General features: G+C 34.7%; 1 protein-coding gene across 4 annotated transcripts; it reads right to left on the reverse strand.

Moving 5' to 3' along the window:
* Positions 1 to 2,472: 2,472 nt before the first annotated feature.
* Positions 2,473 to 20,719, reverse strand: LOC108466981 (N-terminal acetyltransferase A complex auxiliary subunit NAA15-like). Of its 4 annotated transcripts, none has more exons than XM_017767411.2 (26): positions 20,382 to 20,717; positions 19,143 to 19,221; positions 18,427 to 18,509; positions 18,190 to 18,339; positions 13,087 to 13,202; positions 12,276 to 12,381; positions 10,644 to 10,715; positions 10,417 to 10,532; positions 9,669 to 9,801; positions 8,701 to 8,778; positions 8,553 to 8,606; positions 8,349 to 8,419; positions 7,982 to 8,036; positions 7,756 to 7,851; positions 7,176 to 7,304; positions 6,976 to 7,058; positions 6,655 to 6,885; positions 5,366 to 5,486; positions 5,182 to 5,289; positions 4,932 to 5,063; positions 4,250 to 4,306; positions 4,033 to 4,130; positions 3,857 to 3,915; positions 3,659 to 3,770; positions 3,456 to 3,556; positions 2,473 to 3,178 (listed from the first exon to the last, which is right to left on the reverse strand). In XM_017767411.2, exons 1-26 carry the CDS (start codon positions 20,430 to 20,432, stop codon positions 2,976 to 2,978), a joined length of 2,694 nt encoding a protein of 897 aa, XP_017622900.1. In that variant the 5' UTR covers positions 20,433 to 20,717; the 3' UTR covers positions 2,473 to 2,975. The 4 variants fall into 4 exon arrangements, 3 of the variants coding, with proteins under 3 accessions (XP_017622900.1, XP_052880428.1, XP_052880430.1); XM_053024468.1 differs by having other exon boundaries at positions 3,456 to 3,583; XM_053024470.1 differs by lacking the exon at positions 18,427 to 18,509 and having other exon boundaries at positions 3,456 to 3,583; positions 20,382 to 20,719.
* Between the last annotated feature and the right edge of the window lie 225 nt (positions 20,720 to 20,944).

Here is a 20,944-nt window from a genome sequence, read left to right on the forward strand (position 1 = left end):
CACAGGCATGTCTTTTGATCATGTGAGCCACACGGCCTGACTACACGGGTGTGTGTCCCCTGCACTTTTGAAAAATTTTGATGTTTTAAAAAAAAAAATTCTTTGAGTACCCGATTTAGTCCCGACTTATTTCCAATGTGTGTTTTGAGCCTCGAGGACTTGCATAAGGGACAATATAATTGATTTTGATTGGTTTTTGATATGTATGCTAGATGATATGAAATGTCTGCTAATTAATCTGTAAATTTTGGTAATGCTCAGTAACCTTATTCCTGCAATGGATATGGGTTAAAGGTGTTACAATTGTCACACACCTCATTATTATATCAATCCTGTTTCTATTAAAACCTATACATTCCATTACCTTGGCCACGAAACCCCACTCCTCCTTATCATATACCTTGCTCATATCCAACTTCAGCGCAAAAGATCTTGTGGCTGCAGAGTGTCTCTTTTTTAACGCATGCAATAATTCATAAGCAATAAGAACATTATCAGATATTTGTCTCCTCGGGATAAAAGCCCCTTAAGCTTCATCAATGCATACATCCAAGACTTGAACATATTCGCAATTGTCTTCACAATAATTTTGTAGAAAACGTTACAGAGGCTAATAGGATGAAATTGTGACATCGATTTTGGATTTACAACCTTCGAAATAAGCACTATACTTGTTTTATTGATATCTTTTATCTCCCTTTCATTTTTTAACACCTGAATACAAAACTGGGATATCTTCTTGCCCACAATGTGCCAGTAATTTTGAAAAAACAACACTAGGAAACTATTCATACCTAATACTTTTAGGAATGTCATTCCTTTAACCGCTTCCCATACCTCTTCTTCTGTAAAAGCCACAGACAACTCATCATTCATACTTTCCAAGATACTAGAAGTTATACCTGATAACACATGTCCACTATTTATAACTGAGGAGGTTGTGAACAACTCTTTGAAATACTCGAAAACAACCTCAGCCATACCACTATCTTCTGACACACACCTTATCTTTGTTTAGTAATCCTTTTAACCTTATTCTTATTCATGCGGTTAATGGCAAATTTGTGGAAAAAAGCTATGTTACGATCACAAAATTTCAACCAATTGACCCTCGCCCTGTGCTCCAGAAAAAACTCTTCTTTATCAACCTCCATATTTAATGCAAGCTTTACCTCTATCAACTCCATCAGATTCTCCTCATCAAGGTCAACTCTCCTCATCAAGGTCAACTGAGGTCTGCTCTTCCACTCTAAGTTTCCTACACCTTTGTTCTTCCTTTGCCCATCTGCTCAACTCCCTCCCTAACTCCTCCAACTTCGCTGGTACACCCAGCCTAGATGATTCCCACATATCCTTAATGCACTTCACATGATTCTTCGAAGACCCAAATCACATTGAATCTAAATTGGAAATTGCTTATTTCCCTCTATAAACGCCTTCTACCTACAATATCTACCAATAGTAGGTAATGATCAGAAAAAGCATGTGACAGGTGCTTCATAGAATAATCTGAAAAGAGCTCCTACCAAGTCGAATTTGCCACCCCCTATCTAATTTCTCGTGCACATTATTATCTGGCATCTTTCCTCTTTTCCAAGTAAGCCACCGACTGAAAAACCTCAAATAACTCAGATCACATTCTTTCAATACTTCTTGAAAATTATGCTTCCTCTGATCATCCTGCAACCAACCTCCTCGTTTCTTAAACGAGTACATTATTTTATTGAAATCACCCATCACCAACCACGGCAAAGAATTATTATTTCTTAAATGTTTCATAATTCTCCAAGAATTCTCCCTTCCTCTTTCATCTGGCGACCGATAAAACCCCATAACTCTCGACCTTGGTAACCCCTCACCCTCGATTTCAACACCAATATGCAAGGAAGAAAAGCTTCTTAATTGGACTAAACAATCACCAACCCACTCCACCGATAACCTTCCTCTAGAACCATATATGTCAATTTCCATTCTACTAGAAAAACTACACCTTTCACGAACCCTTCTCATACGTCTTGCACTTAACTTTGTTTTATAAGAAACAATTGAGGCCTCATTTTTTCTCAACTTACTCTTGAGATGTCTCACTGCTCGTCATTTCCCCAACCCACGGATGTTCTAACTTAAGATTTTAGCCGTAAGCTCATATAATATTTTCGTCCAAAATAGAATATTCTTCCTTTAAACTTGATTATAAAGATGATATACATTTTTAAGTTTTTAATATTCAACAAATAGCGACTTTTGAATTCTCTAGTGGTGTAGACGGCGACACAAAAGAACCTGAGCAAGAAAACTAAAAAACCTTCTAGCAAGCCTTCCAAAGACAAGACTATAAGCAGGTTGCTTTATATCATATGATGAAGTAGGTTTAATTTAGACAATAGCATTAAACACAAAATATCACCCTTATGGTTACAGTTTTAAAAAAATAAATCATATTTGAAGACGAGTATACAACACTAATCATCGTTTCAATCAATATGATTGTTTTAATCAATTAAATTTAATTAAAAATTGAATGTTAGAACCATTAACAAATAAGTAATCAATGAACCAATGCTATTCAACTCCATAGCAAAATTTTCCATATGACAACTAATTAAAACCATGAAAAAGTACAAGACGCTCCAACCATTACCTCTAAACCCCACCTTTCCAGAAGCAATGCTCAAAAATCTATTATTGTGCCTCAACCAAGGAGCCAGCAGGATCTCAATGAAACAGTGAAATATGTATTTTCAACCCTAAAATCATTAATGTCAATAATAAATTATACAAAAATGCTTTCACGATCAAGATAGGCCAAGAAAATTTAGATCCCAAAAGAAGCAGAAGAAAGAATTGCTTGACTTCGCAGAATCTCAAGATAATCCAATTTTTTACGGGACGCAAAGACCTCTTCTTGTAGGGTAACATACAATCTTAATCCCAATCCATTGTTCAAATGTCAGTTGGTACCATATACCGTCTCTTCAAATGGCAAGGTTTTTAAATGCCTCGAGCTTTCCGTTTGATATGATTGGAATTGTGCTTTGACTGATTTCGGGATCACTTGTACCACCATTTACTGGAGTTTTGCCCTCCTGATTGTTGAACAGATTGTTCACGGCAGAGCTACGACTACCTTCAAAATAGGTAGAGTAGGGGAAGTACTCCGCACATCTTACTTTCCATCCTGTAGAATACGATAATTACCAATTCAGATGTAATCAATAAAGGTCTAATCAATCAACAGATATTAATTTCAGAAGAAGTTGATGTAGTCGAAATCTATGTTCCTCCGACCCATCATTATCTTATAGTTCCCCTGTCAGATATCCAGACATGTATATCGATATGATCCTTTAAGAACACTAAATACTTTGAAACAGAAAAAAATGGAACATACCCATGCCAAACACATTCCAATATACAACACTAAAAGAATTTTGGTAACATAGAAGTGTACTTACTCAAAGCAGCATCTTGATCAACAAGAACCTTTTCCAAGAGTTGGTGGACTCCAATACAGTCCTTGAGCTTCCATGCCATGATTGGTCCAAGTGTTGCATTCCTGGACAAGCAAAAAAGGAACAAACAACTAAATCTCAAGATTTAGTTGCAGCGTATGGAAACAATATCAAACAGCAGAAAATTTAATACACCAAAGCATTACGTTGGCTCAACTATATTGGATGAGTCTTCAATTAACTTAACAGCCTCAAGTTTCTTGGTCGGATCCAAGATATATAACATTTCTGCAACTACCACTCTATGCATCAAAGAATCTGCAAAACAGAAAATTGAACATGGCATGATTAACAACCCACCTCAAGGAGCCTAAAATGTACACGCTAAGTAAGCTCAATAATACCTTGATGTTTACGAAGGAAAATTTCATTTGCCTCAGTAAGAGTTTTCTCCTGCAATTGACTGCAGAGAGAGAAGATAAAGGATTCAATGCATCAGAGGTTAAAACAACAATGATAACAGTAATGCAACAAAATTGGAGCATGGAAATAACTATCATAAAGCCATTTCAAAGAGAACCAGATGGATGGTCGCTCAGCTTCTAAGACACTCCAAACAAGTTTTTCTGCATCAGTCGCTGGAGCAGGCATTGAGCCCACTTTATGGAAAAATTTAATCTGCATTGCATTAAATTCAAATAAAGTAGTGTAAAGACTAGATGATCGTTGCATAAAAGTACCAAAAGAATGTACCTGTGCACGACAGTGCGCAATATGGTAAGACAGATGTTACATACCAAGCAGCGATGTGAATCCGGATACTCAGCATCCAACCTTAGCAATTGCTTTACAGCCTTCAGGACAAAGAAAATAAAAAGAGAACAAACATATGAAGATGAGTTCACAAAATAATTAAGTACAACTGAACACTGATAAATTACAAAAACTATCAAATTCACGCATATTTCATTGACACCATGTTTGGGAAGAACTTAACTAGTGGATCTGGATTTAGTTTGCCATAAAAACAATGAGTAAAATGCATGTACCATGAACAAATTATTTAAATTTCAACATAAGAGGATCAACTTCAAATTCAAAAGTACCTAAAGATTCGCTATTAAATAGGTACCCAACAAGTCATATAAACTTGAAAGTAGTCATGGACGTCATATGTACATGCGTTTTACCATGATTATATCAATTTTCAAATCCAAATCACCTATTCTAAATTCAAGTTACCAAATAAAACTTGAATGAATAGAGACGTTTGGTTTACAGGTAGAGTTTCTTACTCCAAGATGATATCAAGGCAGAAGTGAAAAGGAGTGCAGAAAACAATAGACAAGGGAGCTTCTTCACAAATTATGCTGATCCAAATTCTTATCACTTTGTCACATTTAAATTTAGCTCAAGTTGATCAAACACGACATGGAGAGGAATCACGTCTTTTGTTCAATTAATGGAAAAAATAAATACCTGAAAGGCAAGCAAAATCTTTTGCTTTCTCATATTGACTTCAAATGAAAGCAAGTGCGTCTCTAAAGAATCAGGTGAATTCTTCTGAAGCAACTTCAAATACTTAGTTGCTTCTGACAAAGGATCCTCAGTCTGTAAATAAAAGGGGAAAAAACCATCAAACAAATTCCAAGTTTAACAGGGGCAGTAGAGACACATTGACCAATTTAATCAGGAACCTAGAGCGCATACGAAAGGCAATATAGATAACCTTCAATAATCTTTCTCCATAAGGATCTGGGTCTACAGGTTTAACATGTCGTTTTCCAGACTTAGAAGTGCCACTAGCACTTGATTCTTCATTTTTCTCCTCTGCCTCCTAAAATTGTGAGCAGCATCACAATGAAATCATCAAAGATATATTACCAAAGAATAATCAAAACAAGCTGATATACTTTCTTAGCTCGTTCTGTTTTTCTCTGCTTCTTCATTTTCTTTTTCTGAAGAGTCTTTAATGTATGGTCCTCTTCTTCAGCTGGAGAGTTCAAAGGAGAATCATACAACTTTAGATAGCATCTGCATTTCAAAACCCAATGCTTATCACAAAGAAAGCAGAACAATGTAATCACCAATTTCAAGCAAAGAGATTCTGCAAAAGAAACACCCACACAGAAACCAGACACTATGGGTAGCAAAAATTACCAAGTTAATTGTTGATTAACTTATCAGTGTATCATCCTTTCCATTCCACCATCCCATTAATAAGAATCAATACAAACAGTTATAACTGACAAATAATTTCTGGTACAGAAAGTCAGAAACAAGCAACTCTCCATATTTAACCCAACAGAAACCCCAGAAACAACCTTCCACTAATTTAACCAGCCAAAATCACAACAAACAATATGCCCAAAAGAATATTTAATACTTTAGGGAAAAAATATCATGAAAATAAGAATTTGCAAATAGAAAAAAGTAAATTGAGACTACAAACAATTTTTTTCATCCTGTTTCATATGTACGACAAGATGTCATCATGTGAATCCTCTGAAGACAACATAAAATAGCATGTGAAGTATGACACAAGCAGCTAGATTCATAAAATCAGACACTAGTCCTATGGTAGTTCTTAAATTAAAGTTGACTCTAGAAGCAGATCCAAATATCTGCACCTTTAGCTAATAGTTAACTTGAGGGAGAAGCATTTGAACTTGAGGGCTCCACCATGGACAACAGGAGTTATTGCAACTAAGGTATGTGTCAAACCACAAAAATATTTGCTTTCTAAATAATGTAATAAAGTAATTAACAAAAATTGCCTTCAGGAAAATTTTCACACTTTTACAGCTACCATGACAACAGGAGTTATTGCAACTAAAGTATGTGTCAAAACCAAAATAATATTTGCCTTCTAAACAATGTAATAAAGTAACTAACAAAAATTGCATTCAAGAAATTTTCACACTTTGACAGCAAGGTTCAGATAATACATCATTTCAACTTTCAACTAACACATGATGAATGCAACTGAAATCCATACAATCAAGCAAAAAGAGGGAGGCAAGATGAACCCAACCCAAAATGAAGCACCAAAAGCATGAATTATTCAACAATATGTGACAGACGCAAAAAGCACCCTGACAGGGAGACCACAGATTAGATTGTATTTTACATCCACAGTCAAACGAAATAAATCTAAGTTGAAGCATAGAAAAGCTTGCAGGTCCTAACAAAAAAGCTTCACCTGATGGCGCCAGCTGCAGCTTTGTGAAAATAAGAATGTGAATGCAACCGATCTTGAAACTTTAGCATTTCAACATATGCACGCAGCGTCATTTTCCGTAAACAATAAGAATGAAAATCAAACTGATCTTCAGTAATGTCAGCATAGTGCTTCTCCACAGCTAAAAATTTCTTCAGGGCCCGTCCAAGATAACCTTGTCGAGTGTGACTTTCACCAGACGCAAGTTCATACCTTCAAAAGATGAAAAGCACTGAGTAGGTGTATCCAAATAATAATCAGAGATAACAAGATGGCCAAGGCAATTAATCAACAAAACCAGACCACATGCACTGCATGTCATGAAGGTTGTTGTGCTGGTCCCCTTCTTTTGTGAACAATGCAGCAGTTTTTTCTGCCAAGGCCACCTTCAAGAGTGAAAAAAGTTGGCAAAGCATACAGTAACAGTGAAATAAATTTCAAAAGTAACAAAAATAAAATATGAAAGGAAAAAACAGTCAAAAGATAGGAAACAGCTATAGAACCTGATCAGCCTGCAACATACGCTTGATGGATTCACTGTTTATATAGCGATCTGCAAGATCCATACACCAAGCTTCATCGGCCAATGAAGCTGCAGCTACCAAATCACCAGCATGTTTCAATATCCGACTCTGTCACCAAAGAAGAAGCAACCGGTATTACAGGTAGACCCATCTTCAAGAACATTCCAATAAATTCTCCAAAAGATAGAATAAAGAGATTCATAAATAAGCAAAAGCTACCTAGCCAAAACCCTAAATCTAAGAAAAGTGGTCATCTACCTGCCTCATGCCCATCAAGATTTTTGTTCATGAAAAGAAAAACTTCTATCCATTTTAAATGAATATGTATAGCAACTTCATAACTTAGTGCACAACAAAATAATCAATCAAGGCCAGTATCAAAGTAAGAAATAAGTCTTGCAAGTGAGCAAAAAGTCCAAGGAAATATCTTGAACAGTTTTCAGGAATTGCTGTCTCGTGAGATGCGAGACAAACCAGGCAAAGCAAATTCAAAATAAACGAAGACTACTGGGCAGATGAAGCCAATGCAAAATGTTTAAGATTGACAACATGAACAAACCTTGACAGAGTATAAATCGATTACAGTTGGTGTATGCTGTATAGCCTCATCAATTTTTGAAAGAGCCATATCATATTGTCCTCTTCTGTCATAATGCTGCATTAATAAATACAAACTTACTCGGAGAAAATTGCAAAAAAAAAAAAAAGCACCAAACATGTATTCCCAGGAAAAAAAGAAGAAAGGACCATGAACAGCTGGGCGAGGAAAACTGATCTTTACCTACCTGAGCCAAAAAGAACAGAGTCCATAAAAGTGTTGAAGGGGGCTCCTTCTCTGTCCTGCCCTCAATATGAAACACAAGAAAACAAATGACTCAGCATAACACTAAAAATGTGCTTGTGTATTAGAGGCAAACAAATACAAAGGTACTTTACACGCAACACAACCATATGGAATAACCATTACGTACTCACAGATAACACATAAATGATTGAGAGCTTAACTAAACAAAAACTTACTATACTATTACTGCTTATTATTTAGTTAAGCTCTAAACAAAACTATATCACCTCTAAGAGGAGCATATATAATAATTTATCTGCAGTTAAGATTTACTATACTATTACACAAAGGTTGAAAGCACATGCTACCTATCAGGGAATCTCCCAGTCGTCCTAATTGAATGCTCCAACTCAAGCATAAGTTGTTCCAATATGTCTGCCTGTTTAAGTGTCAACAGAGGAGGAAAATCAGTCGTAATGAAATCATGCTCCCAACAAGTTGACAAGCAGCATAGGATAATTAATATTTATGAACTTAATTCTAATTTTAAATAATAGTAAGAGCAATCTTACCTTGCCATAGTGGTTGTACAAAGGAGAAAGATCTGAAAATAAAGATGGAACCCCCTGAAGGCACAAGAGAACATAGTATCATTATTTCACTCAACATACTAGTAACACCAGTCAAACTAGCACAAAAACCATCTCATTTGCTTAATACCTTTATCAGAAGAGGCTGAATGTAACTAACTGCTGCTTCACGAAATTTGTCTCCTTGCAGAAAATCAAGTGGTATCCTCTAATAATTGAGAAAACAAAGTTCAATATCAGTCCAGGAATATTTTTGATACATCATAAAGAAAATATGCATTTATTGGCAAAGAGAATGCACATTGTGTCACAGTGGTTTACCGGAAGAAAACTAATTAATTACATCCACACTGTGAAACTCGAATTATAAGAGCAGTTGGGTATTTGCAGTAACCTGGCCATGTCAATTCATTGTCATGTACCCACCCTTAAAAGGTATTTGTACAGGAAAATTGCAGCTTAACTTAAAGAACAAATACTCATCAATAAGATATAGCTCTCAAATTTGTGATGCTACCACCACATCAGCTCCAAAATTTGAAGGATATAAAAGAAGAATTTTAACCACAAATAGTTCCTAGTATCATAACATCAAGACATCTATTAGGTATTTCAGGATACCATAACCATCTTTGTCTAGATAATTTAAGAATGTCGTGATATTAGATGGCTTTTATCTTTGGAAGAAGCTCATCAGATTCTTCTCATCACATCATTTCTTATTCAGGCCATCAATAAAAATAAAACCGACCACTCCCCCCCCCCCCCAAATCTCTCTATAAGAAAAGGGTGAAAACTTCAGTGCTCTGAAGAAACCCAAGGTTTTCATTGGAATTCCTTCATGTCAATGTATAAATACATCCGATAGATAGAGAGAGAGAGAGAGAGAGAGATCATAAAATGCACATACAAAGCTACCGTTTGGAACATGTAAAACAAAAAAGATACAAACAGAAAATCAAATCAATATGACTAACAGCTAGCACATAATAAAACAGTTTATACTAGCATATTCCACAAATAAAAAGTTCTTGCAAAAAGAACATGTCCTTAACATCCATCATAATCAAAAATAGAAGCACAAGACAAGTACATCACCTTAACTGCAGATGACCAAGTGTACTGCTGTGCAAGAGATTTGTATAGTGCATCCAACCGATCAATTTCATCAGAGGAATACTTGCCATTTTCAGAATAAAGATCAAAACATTTCTGCAAGCCTTCATAATACCTGGAACATATAGATACACAAACATAAAAGTACACACCAGTAAGAAGCAAGAGCCAAAAGCAATTCAAAAGAAATGCCAGATGCATAACTTTCATGACTGCAATAAAAAAAGGACTTCAAGAGGTGCTCGATAAAATAAATGGTTGGTTGATATCATCAGTAGGGTCAAATTATGGTTTTGGTCCCTCTACTATGCTCAAATGTGGGATTTAGTCTATGTACTTTAATTCCTTTTACTTTTATAATGTCATTATTTAATCCTAATAGTAAACACAGTTAAGTTTTAACTACCCCGGTTAAAATGTTGACATGGATTTTTCTTGAAAACACCTCTTCCAACTCATCATATTGACATAGAATTTTTTATTGGAATGTGTGTTTTTAAGAAAAATTCACCTCATGATTTTAACCGGAATAGTTAATGGTGTTAACTATTTGGATTAACTAATGAAACTATAGAAGTAGAGGGACCAAATTAAGTCAAATTAGAGCATAGGGACTAAATCTAAAATCTGAGCATAGTACAGGAACCAAAACCATAATTTGACCATATAATTAGCCACGAAAGATTCGTTGCTAACTAGGTCTTCCAAAAGAAAAGCCATATGCATTCACCTGTAATTATCAGGATTCAAGGTGAGTAAAGCCTTATAAATGTTGGCACCTTCTTCTAGAAGCCCAAGCTTCACCAGGAGAGAAACCTCTTGTTCTTTGTAAGTCAATCTATCAACCTAGAAGAACAGAAGTTGTTAGATCTTAAGATCCAAGATTTCCTAACTTTAAAAAAATTTCAAATTTTTAACCATAAAAATATCCTGGCATTATATACATTTAACACTTACTATTTTTGGTTCTTTTTTGTGCAATTCCTCAAGTGCTCTCTCATGAAATCCGCATTCCTCTAGCAAAGAGATCTAAAAAAAAAAAAAGCATACCCACATAGACATTAAAAAGAGCTCCAATATACAACTAGTCTAGTGGTAATATATGACAACCATCATGCATAATATATGTAGATATATGTGCATTATATAGCAGAAACTTATAAAAGAAATAAATGCTACTGCACTGTGTTTTAGGTAGTTGTCCAACTCGTCAAGCTATTTCCACATCTTGTTACTGGTGTTAAAAAACCAAAAAAAGAGTATGTTAAAAGAAAAAGGTAGACCATTTATTAAATAAAGGGAAAAGTTGAGACACAAAAGCTGTTATGGACTACAACTTAGAGCTAGTTTAGCATTGCTACTACAGTTGAAAAATGCTTTTGAAAAGCTGGGTTTGGAAAGGTTGCTTTTGAAAAGTTCTATGAAAAAGTGTGGTGTAAGATTTCAAGCGTTTAGCATGAAAAAGTTACAATGTCTATGTTAGACATGAAGTTTGAAAGGAAAAATAAGTTAATTTAAATGATATTCAAATTTGTTAATATTATAATATATAAAATATAAATTTTAAATACTCTTTAGGCAACTCATATAAATTGTTAGTAAGATTTAATTTAAATATATAGACCATATTTTAGATATTTGATAGAATAATTGACTAAAATGCAAAGTAATTATCTTTTCCTATGTCTTAATTATTATTTGTTTCTTAATACAAAATTTTGAAGTACAAGCTAAGGGATCCCATGATGCAATGCTAGTTTCTTTTGATATTAACAAATATTCAACTTATATTATAATTAAATATTAATTTATGGTAACTCATTATTAATATTATGATATATAAAATATAAATTTTAAATACATTTTAAGCAATTAATATAAATTATTTATAAAATTTAATTTGAATATATATTATAAATGAGGAGAGGGCAATTTTATAATTTCCCACTCAAACAGGCTTTTTCAAAAGCCAAAAACTGGATTTAGCTTTTTGGTTTGGCTTGAAAAGCCAATTTGAAGGTAGAAGCTAGTTATTTAGCATTGCTTATGTGTAAAAAAGTTGCTTTGGCTTGAAAAGCTAGTTTGAAAAACAATGCTAAACAAGGCCTTAGTCCTCCACCTCAGATTAAAATAAACATGGACATCATTTAATTTATCAGCAATATATATAAATCATGAAAAAACATACTTCTAAAATAAGTAGGTTTTTTTTAACGATATCAGGTGTAACATTTACACAAAAGTAAACAAGATCTTGGCAGACATACTTGTGGAAGGAAAAAGTAGGGAAGAAATGATAGGTCTTTTATAATTTCATATGCAAATATAGAATTAATACAAAAATAGGATACCGTTTATAAAGAACATAAAAAGAATTTTATATCTTAAATACTTTTGCAAATTAATTATTACTCTATTGGATTTATGGATAATCTCATGAACCACATGGTCTCCAAGTAACTAGTGACACCAATTTGATAATTCCATTATAGATTAGTATAAAATCTAAATTTTTTGAACGTCTGTATAAGGAATGCTAGTTACATCCAGATGCAGGCAAAATATATAAAATCACTACAAGAGCAATACCTTATATAAAAGCATTTCACCATGCTCGCAACGCTCATTATCTGGTGGATAATCATCTTCTAATGTCCCTTCATATGCTTCCAATATTTCAGCTGCTTTTGCACCACTAATATCAACCAAAAAAAGGCATTCAGCGTACATACGTAGAGAATGAAAGGAAATAAGGGCAACTTCATTAACTTAGAACTACTTGGCTGATGCATGGATAGAAAATGATATATGCCAATACAATAACTTAAATTTATTCTAACAAATATGCAACATAGAATCATTTGACATCATCATGTAGAAGCAGAAGCAAATAGGACATCATCTTTGTTTCGAGATAATATAGCAAAAAACAAAAGTCGGCAACGCAAGCATTGCTTGTAACATGCAAATTTGCAACAAAAAATTCATATATGCACGTCTCACCAGCTTCCAAGTAGAGTAGTAGGGCACCTGTCTATCCATCTACCCACCTGCCTATATATATTATAAGCATCTTCAATGCAGTCTAAACCCTATGAACCACATTTTTAAAATCATCAGTAATTTCATCCATGTTGGCACCCATTTGATCATGTAATTAGAAAATAGAGTTAAGATTCTCAGGCATTTAATTTAAAGGAAGGCTTTAATTATATCAACAAATACTTTGATCTTCCATACTAACAGGCCTTTCGATCCCAAGCTTCCAATATAGCATTACAAGAACAACATTCTAAATCACATTTCACAAAATACAATCGAGATTGGAAAAGGTGATATAGGAATGGAACAAAGTCTTTATCTGGGAAAAAAAAGGAAATAAATAAGGAACAATAAATACTTTGAGTTTAAATGGTGGGCTACAGCAAAGCCAATCCAGTTCATACGCTGATTTGGTTTCAAAGTCAAAAGCTGCTGCCTTGCCTCCACAAATCCAGCCAAATCTCGCATTTGTGCCTGCAAGAGAAGACAACAAATATAACAATAATAATTTCTTAAACAACCTAAACAATACAAATGAGAAAATTTAAAACCGTTATCAAATCTGAAAAACTTCTCTCAAATGTTATTAGCAGAAAGACAAGTATTCATGATCTTCATGCTTTTTTTCCTTCAACTGATTAAGGTATATACACCATACAAACTAAGCCCAAAAAAGCTACCGCTGACTCTGACTGAAATCATCAAAATATCAATAACTAAGAGCCCATAGTTATGGTAAGCACCAGACAATGGGCAAAAGAATAACAGAAATGAAAGCCAGAAAATCAAGAATCAAAGCATCACTGATCTCCATTTAAAATTCAACAATTTCAGTATCAAAGATGTTGGAATTCCTTAAATTAAGCAGATTTTCTACATTAGTGCTAGGAATTTCCTTGTACTATTAGACATAATCAAATTACTAATTTTTAGGGATAGGCTAATTTCTAGAGATTATTTCCTTTTTTATTTTTCCTACTATTCTTTAAAAGGCTGTATTCAGATTAGAAGTAATAAGAGAGAATCATTCTTCTTCCTAAAACTTGTTCATGGTATCAAGAGCATCAGGAATCCATTTGATCCTGCTCTTTCTTCTCTTCTCTTGTTCTGTTTTTCTCTGTTAGAAACCCTACTCCCATGGGTGACACCGAAAATTTCTCTGAGACTGGGATCTCACAAATAACTCAAAAGCACAATCAAGGAATCCCACAAGGTGACCTTAACTCTTCTCTTATAATCACAAATCATCGATTAGATGGAAAAAATTTCCTGCAATGGTCACAATCTGTCCTTATGGTTCTTCGTGGCCGAGGAAAAATTGGGTACATTAATGGACAAATTCCTCAACCAGCATCAACAGACTCTGGTTATGCAACTTGGGAGCTTAACAACTCAATGGTTATGGCTTGGCTTATAAATTCGATGGAAGGTCATATAAGCCGAACGTATCTTTTTTTCAAAACTGCCAAAGAAATGTGGGATGCAATCAAGGAGAATTATTCGGATCTTGGAAATACTTCCCAAGTATTCGAGATCAAATTAAAGTTGAAAGATATTCGACAAGGAACACTTGAAGTCACTCAATATTACAACAACCTAAAGATCTTATGGCAGGAGTTAGACATGTATTATGAAGTTGATTGGGGCGAGGGCTTGGAACACACCAAGTTCATGGATCATCTTAACAAAGAACGTCTCTATGGGTTCCTAGCAGGACTAAATCGTGATCTTGATGAGGTCTGAGGACGAATACTAGGCAGAACCACACTGCCAACCATAGGAGAAGCATTTGCTGAAGTAAGGAGGGAAGAGAAACGACGTCTTATTATGTTGGGAGACGCAACAGAATTAAAACCATTGACCGTAGCTGGTCATCATCCTTCCGAGAACTCTGCTCTTATTTCAAGAGGCCCTCAATCTCAAAGATTCAAAGATGGAATTGATTCTGGTTCAAAAAGGCCATGGTGTAGCCACTGTAATCGGGTTGGGCATACCAAGAAGAAATGCTTCAAACTCCATGGCTATCCTGAAGAAAAAAAACAGAAAGAAAACAAGGCAGCAATGATATCTACTACTGAAGAAGATGCTCAGAATGTTAGGCTAACCAAAACTCAACTTGAGGCTCTTCATAAACTACTCGAGACTCCAACAGCCAGTGGGTCACTAGCTATTCAAGGTACTACTTTAAATACTACACACAAACCTATAAAAACTTCCTGGATATTAGACTCGGGTGCATCCGACCACATGACAGGTAATCTAAGTTTGTTTCACACCTATTTACCTTGTCATGATCACTCTCGGATTCGAATAGTTGATGGATCTTACTCGCCGGTGGCTGGAATGGGGACAGTGAGACTTACTGAAAATTTTTCCCTTGATAAAGTTTTACATGTTCCAAATCTTTCCTGTAATTTACTCTCAATTAGCAAGCTTACCAAGGATGAAAAAGTACTTGCTGAATTTTCTGCTTTCGGTTGTGTGGCTCAAGAACAGGAATCGTGGAAGATGATTGGCACTGCTAAAATTAATGATGGCTTATATGTTTGGAACAAAAACAGTTCACAAGAAGGGATGGCCTTATCTACATCAAAAGACGATTCTATCATGCTATGGCATCGTAGACTAGGACACCCGAATTTCATGTACTTGAAGAAACTATTTCCTCTACTATTTCTAAATAAGAAAATTAGTTCATTGAACTGTGAAGTTTGCCAACTGTCTAAACACACTCGTGTCTCTTATCCTTTGAAACCTTATGTTCAATCTCAACCTTTCTCTTTAATCCACAACGATCTATGGGGAGCCAGTCGAGTAAAAAACATCACAGGGGCTAGGTGGTTCATAACTTTCATTGATGACCACACTAGAGTTTGTTGGGTCTATCTCCTTAAAGAAAAATCCGAAGTCTCTAGAGTCTTCAAAAATTTTCATTCAATGATTCGAACTCAGTTCAATTCAAATATTCACACCCTTAGAATTGATAATGGGATAGAGTACTTTAATTCTATCCTAAGTCCTTATCTTTCTGAGCAAGGAATCATACATCAAAGTTCTTATCCTAACACCCCTCAACAAAACGGGGTTTCTGAGAGGAAAAACAAACACATTGTAGCCGTGGCTCGTGCCCTTATGTTTACTATGGGTGTACCAAAGTATTTATGGGGAGAAGTTGTCCTCACTGCTTGTTATCTTATAAACCAACTCCCATCAAAGGTATTAAACTTTCAAACACCTTTACATACTTTTCAAAAAAATTTTCCCTTGTTTCGTGTTCCTAATCTCCCAACCAAAACATTTGGTTGCAAAGCATTTGTCCATAACCATCAACCTAACCGATCTAAACTTGATCCTAGAGCTCACACTTGTGTCTTTATTGGTTACTCACCTGCACAAAAAGGGTACAAATGCTACTCTCCAACCTTACACTGGATGTTTGTGTCCCTTGATGTTACTTTCTTCGAAAACGAGCCATATTTTTCAGCCTCTCATCTTCAGGGGGAGATACTTAGTGAAGATGAGACCTTGAGCAATCTTCTCATTATACCTCAAGACTCTATCAACCCTACCACCACTACAAAACCTGCTGAAAATCCTACAGCCACTGTTATTCCTATTTTGGAACCTGTCAGCCCTACCACAACTACAAAACCTGCTGAAAATCCTACAGCCACTGTTATTCCTGTTTTGGAACCTGTTTTTCCTATCTCCACTGTTCAGCAACAAGAAACAAGGGTGATTAATCATACTAATGAAGAAAAACAGCCCACTCATTCTGAAAAACAACAAGGAAAAACTCAGGGACTTCGTGTATACTCTCGGAGACATCAGCTGCCTAAGACCGAAACAGCAGTGCCTATGCCATCTTTACCCGAGGACTGTCCTGAGGAAGAAGTTTCACCTCCTTCATCTTCCATCCATCTTCCAATTGCAGTAAGAAAAGGCACTAGGAGCTGCACTCAACATCCCATTTCTCGATTTGTATCCTATGGAAACTTGTCTAAATCCTACAATGCCTTTGCTTCTAATGTTGACTCTGTAGAAACTCCAAAGAACATAAACAAGACTCCTATGGAACCCAACCTTAAATTAGGAACTAATAAGGATGGAGAAGAAGTAGACAGGGGGAGATATCAACGGGAGAAACATTTGGAAGCTGCCTACAGGATATTGAGATACTTAAAAGGGATTCCTGGTAAGGGGTTGCATTTCAAGAAAAATGTTTGAAGAATTATGGGCAAGCTGGGTTTGATTCACATCTACACTCCAACTTGAGGGGGAGTGTTGGAATTCCTTAAATTAAGCAGATTTTCTACATTAGTGCTAGGAATTTCCTTGTACTATTAGCCATAATCAAATTACTAATTTTTAGGGATAGGCTAATTTCTAGAGATTATTTCCTTTTTTATTTTTCCTGCTATTCTTTAAAAGGTTGTATTCAGATTAGAAGTAATAAGAGAGAATCATTCTTCTTCCTAAAACTTGTTCAAAAGACACTGAATTTTTCACTACCCTGAAGCAGTAAGACACAAATGCATATGAAGTTAAGCACCGGATCAGATCTGATCCGAGCAAAATTCGGTCTACAAGCACTTTCAACCATCAGGGAACTAGTAGAATGAGAGAGAAGATCTGCTGCAGATCTGGATAGACCAGAACATATCAATTCAATGAGGTTAATTCTTCTGAAATAACGAGAATGAACGGATCAAATCAAATGGTTGCTTCTGACTCTATCACTTTTTATTTGTTTGTGCAACAAAACAAAACCTTTGTTTAAGATGCTACAGCTGAAGCAATTCTAATATAAAAAGTGCAGCCAGATTATCACACAAAGCGCGCTATAGCATTTTCCTTGACCAAAGGCCATCAATTGCAACAAAAAACTATGATCTAAATTTGCAGAGTTACAAAAAAGAAAAAACAGCTGCCTTGTATGCTTTATAAGTCTACTTCTAGGATTTAACACATCCTGTATCTACCATTCCCCCGTTTTAAGCCACATATCTTCATTTTTGTTGTTTCTATTTCAATATAGCTTAGTCCATTCTATCCATATACTAGCAGATTCCCTCAAGCAATAAAAAATGCTTAAATTCTTTCACAACTACCTTTAGCCCAATCTTGGGATTTTCATCCACTTATACCAAGTTACCACAATGAACCAGCCTTGGCCATGAACTTAGCATAAATGCGGGCATCAAACTGTTTTAGTAGCAACCTTGTTTTACCAATTAAAACCCCCAATACTTTAAGATTATCAAACTCCAAAATGAAATCTGAAAAACCTTCAAGGAAAACCACAAAGCTTACAAGAGAATCTCCTTTAACCATTCAAGAATGCCAAGCATCAATGTCAAGAATTTGAGTGAACATGTGATCAAGCATACTACTGATGAACATCTTAGATTAAATACTGAGTCTAAAAAGAGGAATTACAGATAAGGTAAAGAAGGTATACCTGCAAGAGTGACAAGTCCCGTAGTATCTCAATGTTGTCTGGATCTATTCTCAAAGCATTGCGATAGCATTTGATAGCCTCCCTGTATTCTCTATCTGATCGATAGAGGAGACCATACACGTGCCAGCAGACATGACTTTTCAAATCATTCTACGTAAAGACACAAACATAAAAACACTGTTAGAAAAAAGTGACATTGCTTTGAAATTAAACAGGCTGAAAGAAAAACAAGGCAACCTTTAAACCTAACCGAACAAGCTCATATGCTTCAATTTTACGATCCATGCAATTTAAGGTCAACCCCTTCATTGACAATGTTTCTGAGAGCAAGGAACAAAAGCCCATAAAACAATAGAGAAACACAATATAAAGAACAAAGTAAAAACAACATATTTATAAGTATGGAACAAAAGCCCATAAAACAACAGAGAACTACAGATACTATACCAATACTAACCACGTTTGAAGACACAAAACCAACCAATATGAAGAAATTAATAAAATATTGCATACTTTAAACCTTATGGATAACAAAATGAGTTATATATCCCAAAGCAATGCAATATGTTCAATTGGTAAAGAGCATCCCCACATACATTGTTCCACTTATCTATAAAAGCATTACATTATTGACAAAAACTAGACAGCCATTTCAAAAATACAATTCACATAAATCATATAGAACACAAGAAAGCAGTACATGGAAACAATCATGTCAATGTCAGAGGCATTTTTGTAAAGATTGTGTAAATTAGATACATGGATATCAAAACAAACTATCTACGATGGCCCCTTTTTCCTGTAAAGTATAATGTTCATTTGCTTCAAAGTTTTTCCATCTTTATACAGGCACGCTTAAAAAAACCATGCAAACTATATACACTAAAAAATTAAGAGACTCTCAAGCAATAACAAAAAAAAAGGGGAGAAATAGGTGCATGAAATAAAACTACCTCCATGATCAGGAAACTTTTTAAGTATAGCTTCTGCAGCCTTCAGTCCTTTCTTGTACTGTTTAGTTTCATATGATTTCTGCAGTGATGAAAATATAAAGAGCTTTAGCAATAGCACATAGAGATCCAAGTCAATAATATAAAAATTCAGTCATGAGAACTGGCGAGAGTATATGAACAGATAATAAGTACGGAAGGAGGAAAAAATCTATGTCAACAGTTAATTACAATTAAATTGAAATGGAGTTCACCTGTCAAAACTCTAGCTTTGACCGTAAATAATTTTTTAGGGAAAAAAAGGGTGGGGCAGTGGACTCTCAATTAAGTGTGGAAAACGTTCTTAAAATATATAAATATTCAAAGAACTTATTATGTATGATGCATCATGCTACAGTAAACCACATGATGCTGCCTATTAAAAGATGTAACTATTATATTTATTTTTAAGAATCTTAAAAATTGCTGTTTGTTCTTTAATTACATGTCATAATAAGGTTCACTTTCAGTGTACAAGGCATCAAATACAAACCCATATTCAAAATTAAAACTTCAAGTCTACATTTACAATAAGGACCAGCTCGGTCAATTCCAAATTGGTACATGGATTGATTCACAAACGGCACCATAGAGTCTTGAATGCTTATGTGTGTAAAGCCAAAATGCCCTAATTGCTAGCCATTAGGAGCCAACAAAACTTGAATTTATAAATGTAAACATGAAAGAGAAATAGCTAAAATGGCAAGACAACGAAACACGCTTATTACATTAATTTTATCCATGATGATACAAATGAATTGTCACTAAAGGAAAGCGCAAAGTGCATCCTTACTTTAAAAAGACGATAAAAAAAAGTTCAAAGAAAAATTCCATTTTTTTTTTACAGTAGCTTCTCAACAAAATCGAACTCATTGATCTATTAAATTAAGCAAAATGACTAAGCTTAATTAAGCTTCATTAACTAAACAGAAAAAAAAAACTTTATAACATAAAAAATTGCCAAAAAAGTGTAAGTGGCAAACAAGCATATCTAATCCAATTTTATGTTTCTCATTTCATATCCACCAATTTTCTCAGCAACCAAGCAGATCGGTATCAAACAGGTGTTTTACAAGCAAAGAACAAAGGGAGTAAAGAAGTACGCTCATATAAACACAAAGTAAATAGAAAAGAAATAGGAGTAATTAACAAGTAGAAATGCGAATTGAAATACAAGAGATAAAAAATAAATCGAATCCTTACAACGATGAGTTTGAAGAGGTTAGCTTCTTTCGGAGGCAATGAAGCTCCCATTGTTTCCTACGTGAAAGAAAATTAGAAACTACTAGAAGAACAATATAATCGTAAGAGAGAACAAAAAGGGTTTTGAAGAGAAGAATGGAGAGTTAGGGTTTTGCGAGAGAGAGACACGGTGGCGTCTATCTGCTTCTTCAACCCTACTCTGAACTGGAAGCTAACAAAAAAAAGTACTAAACTAAAATAAATAAATATATAGTTTTTTGAATAATAGAACACAGTCTGTTAAATTAAAAAGAAAACAAAAAGAAATAGCAAAGGTCATACTCATTTGTCATTTTCCATCTATTTTTTCATATATGCTTCCATTATGTTTTTAATCCTTAATTTAACATATGTTAAGAAAAGTTTGGACTATTTTAGCTAAGGAAAAATGCCACGTGCCATTCCTGTATAAAAATATATTTTTCTTTTATCAATTTATATACCTTAAAAATTATTAAAAATGAAAATAAATATCCAAAAACTCAAAAAAAAGCATATGGTCTTATAAAATTATAAAATTGAAA

The sequence above is a fragment of the Gossypium arboreum genome, chromosome 2 (genome assembly GCF_025698485.1).
Source record: "Gossypium arboreum isolate Shixiya-1 chromosome 2, ASM2569848v2, whole genome shotgun sequence".
In the NCBI taxonomy this organism is placed as follows: Eukaryota; Viridiplantae; Streptophyta; class Magnoliopsida; order Malvales; family Malvaceae; genus Gossypium; species Gossypium arboreum.

Excerpts from the sequence above, each read along its gene's own strand:
- LOC108466981 (XM_053024468.1), bottom strand. The coding sequence starts at position 20,432 with ATGGGAGCTTCATTGCCTCCGAAAGAAGCTAACCTCTTCAAACTCATC. Across the intron at positions 19,222-20,381 it reads ACCTCTTCAAACTCATCGTT|AAATCATATGAAACTAAACA; the intron begins GTAAGGATTCGA and ends TCATCACTGCAG. Across the intron at positions 9,802-10,416 it reads TTGAATCCTGATAATTACAG|GTATTATGAAGGCTTGCAGA; the intron begins GTGAATGCATAT and ends TATATGTTCCAG.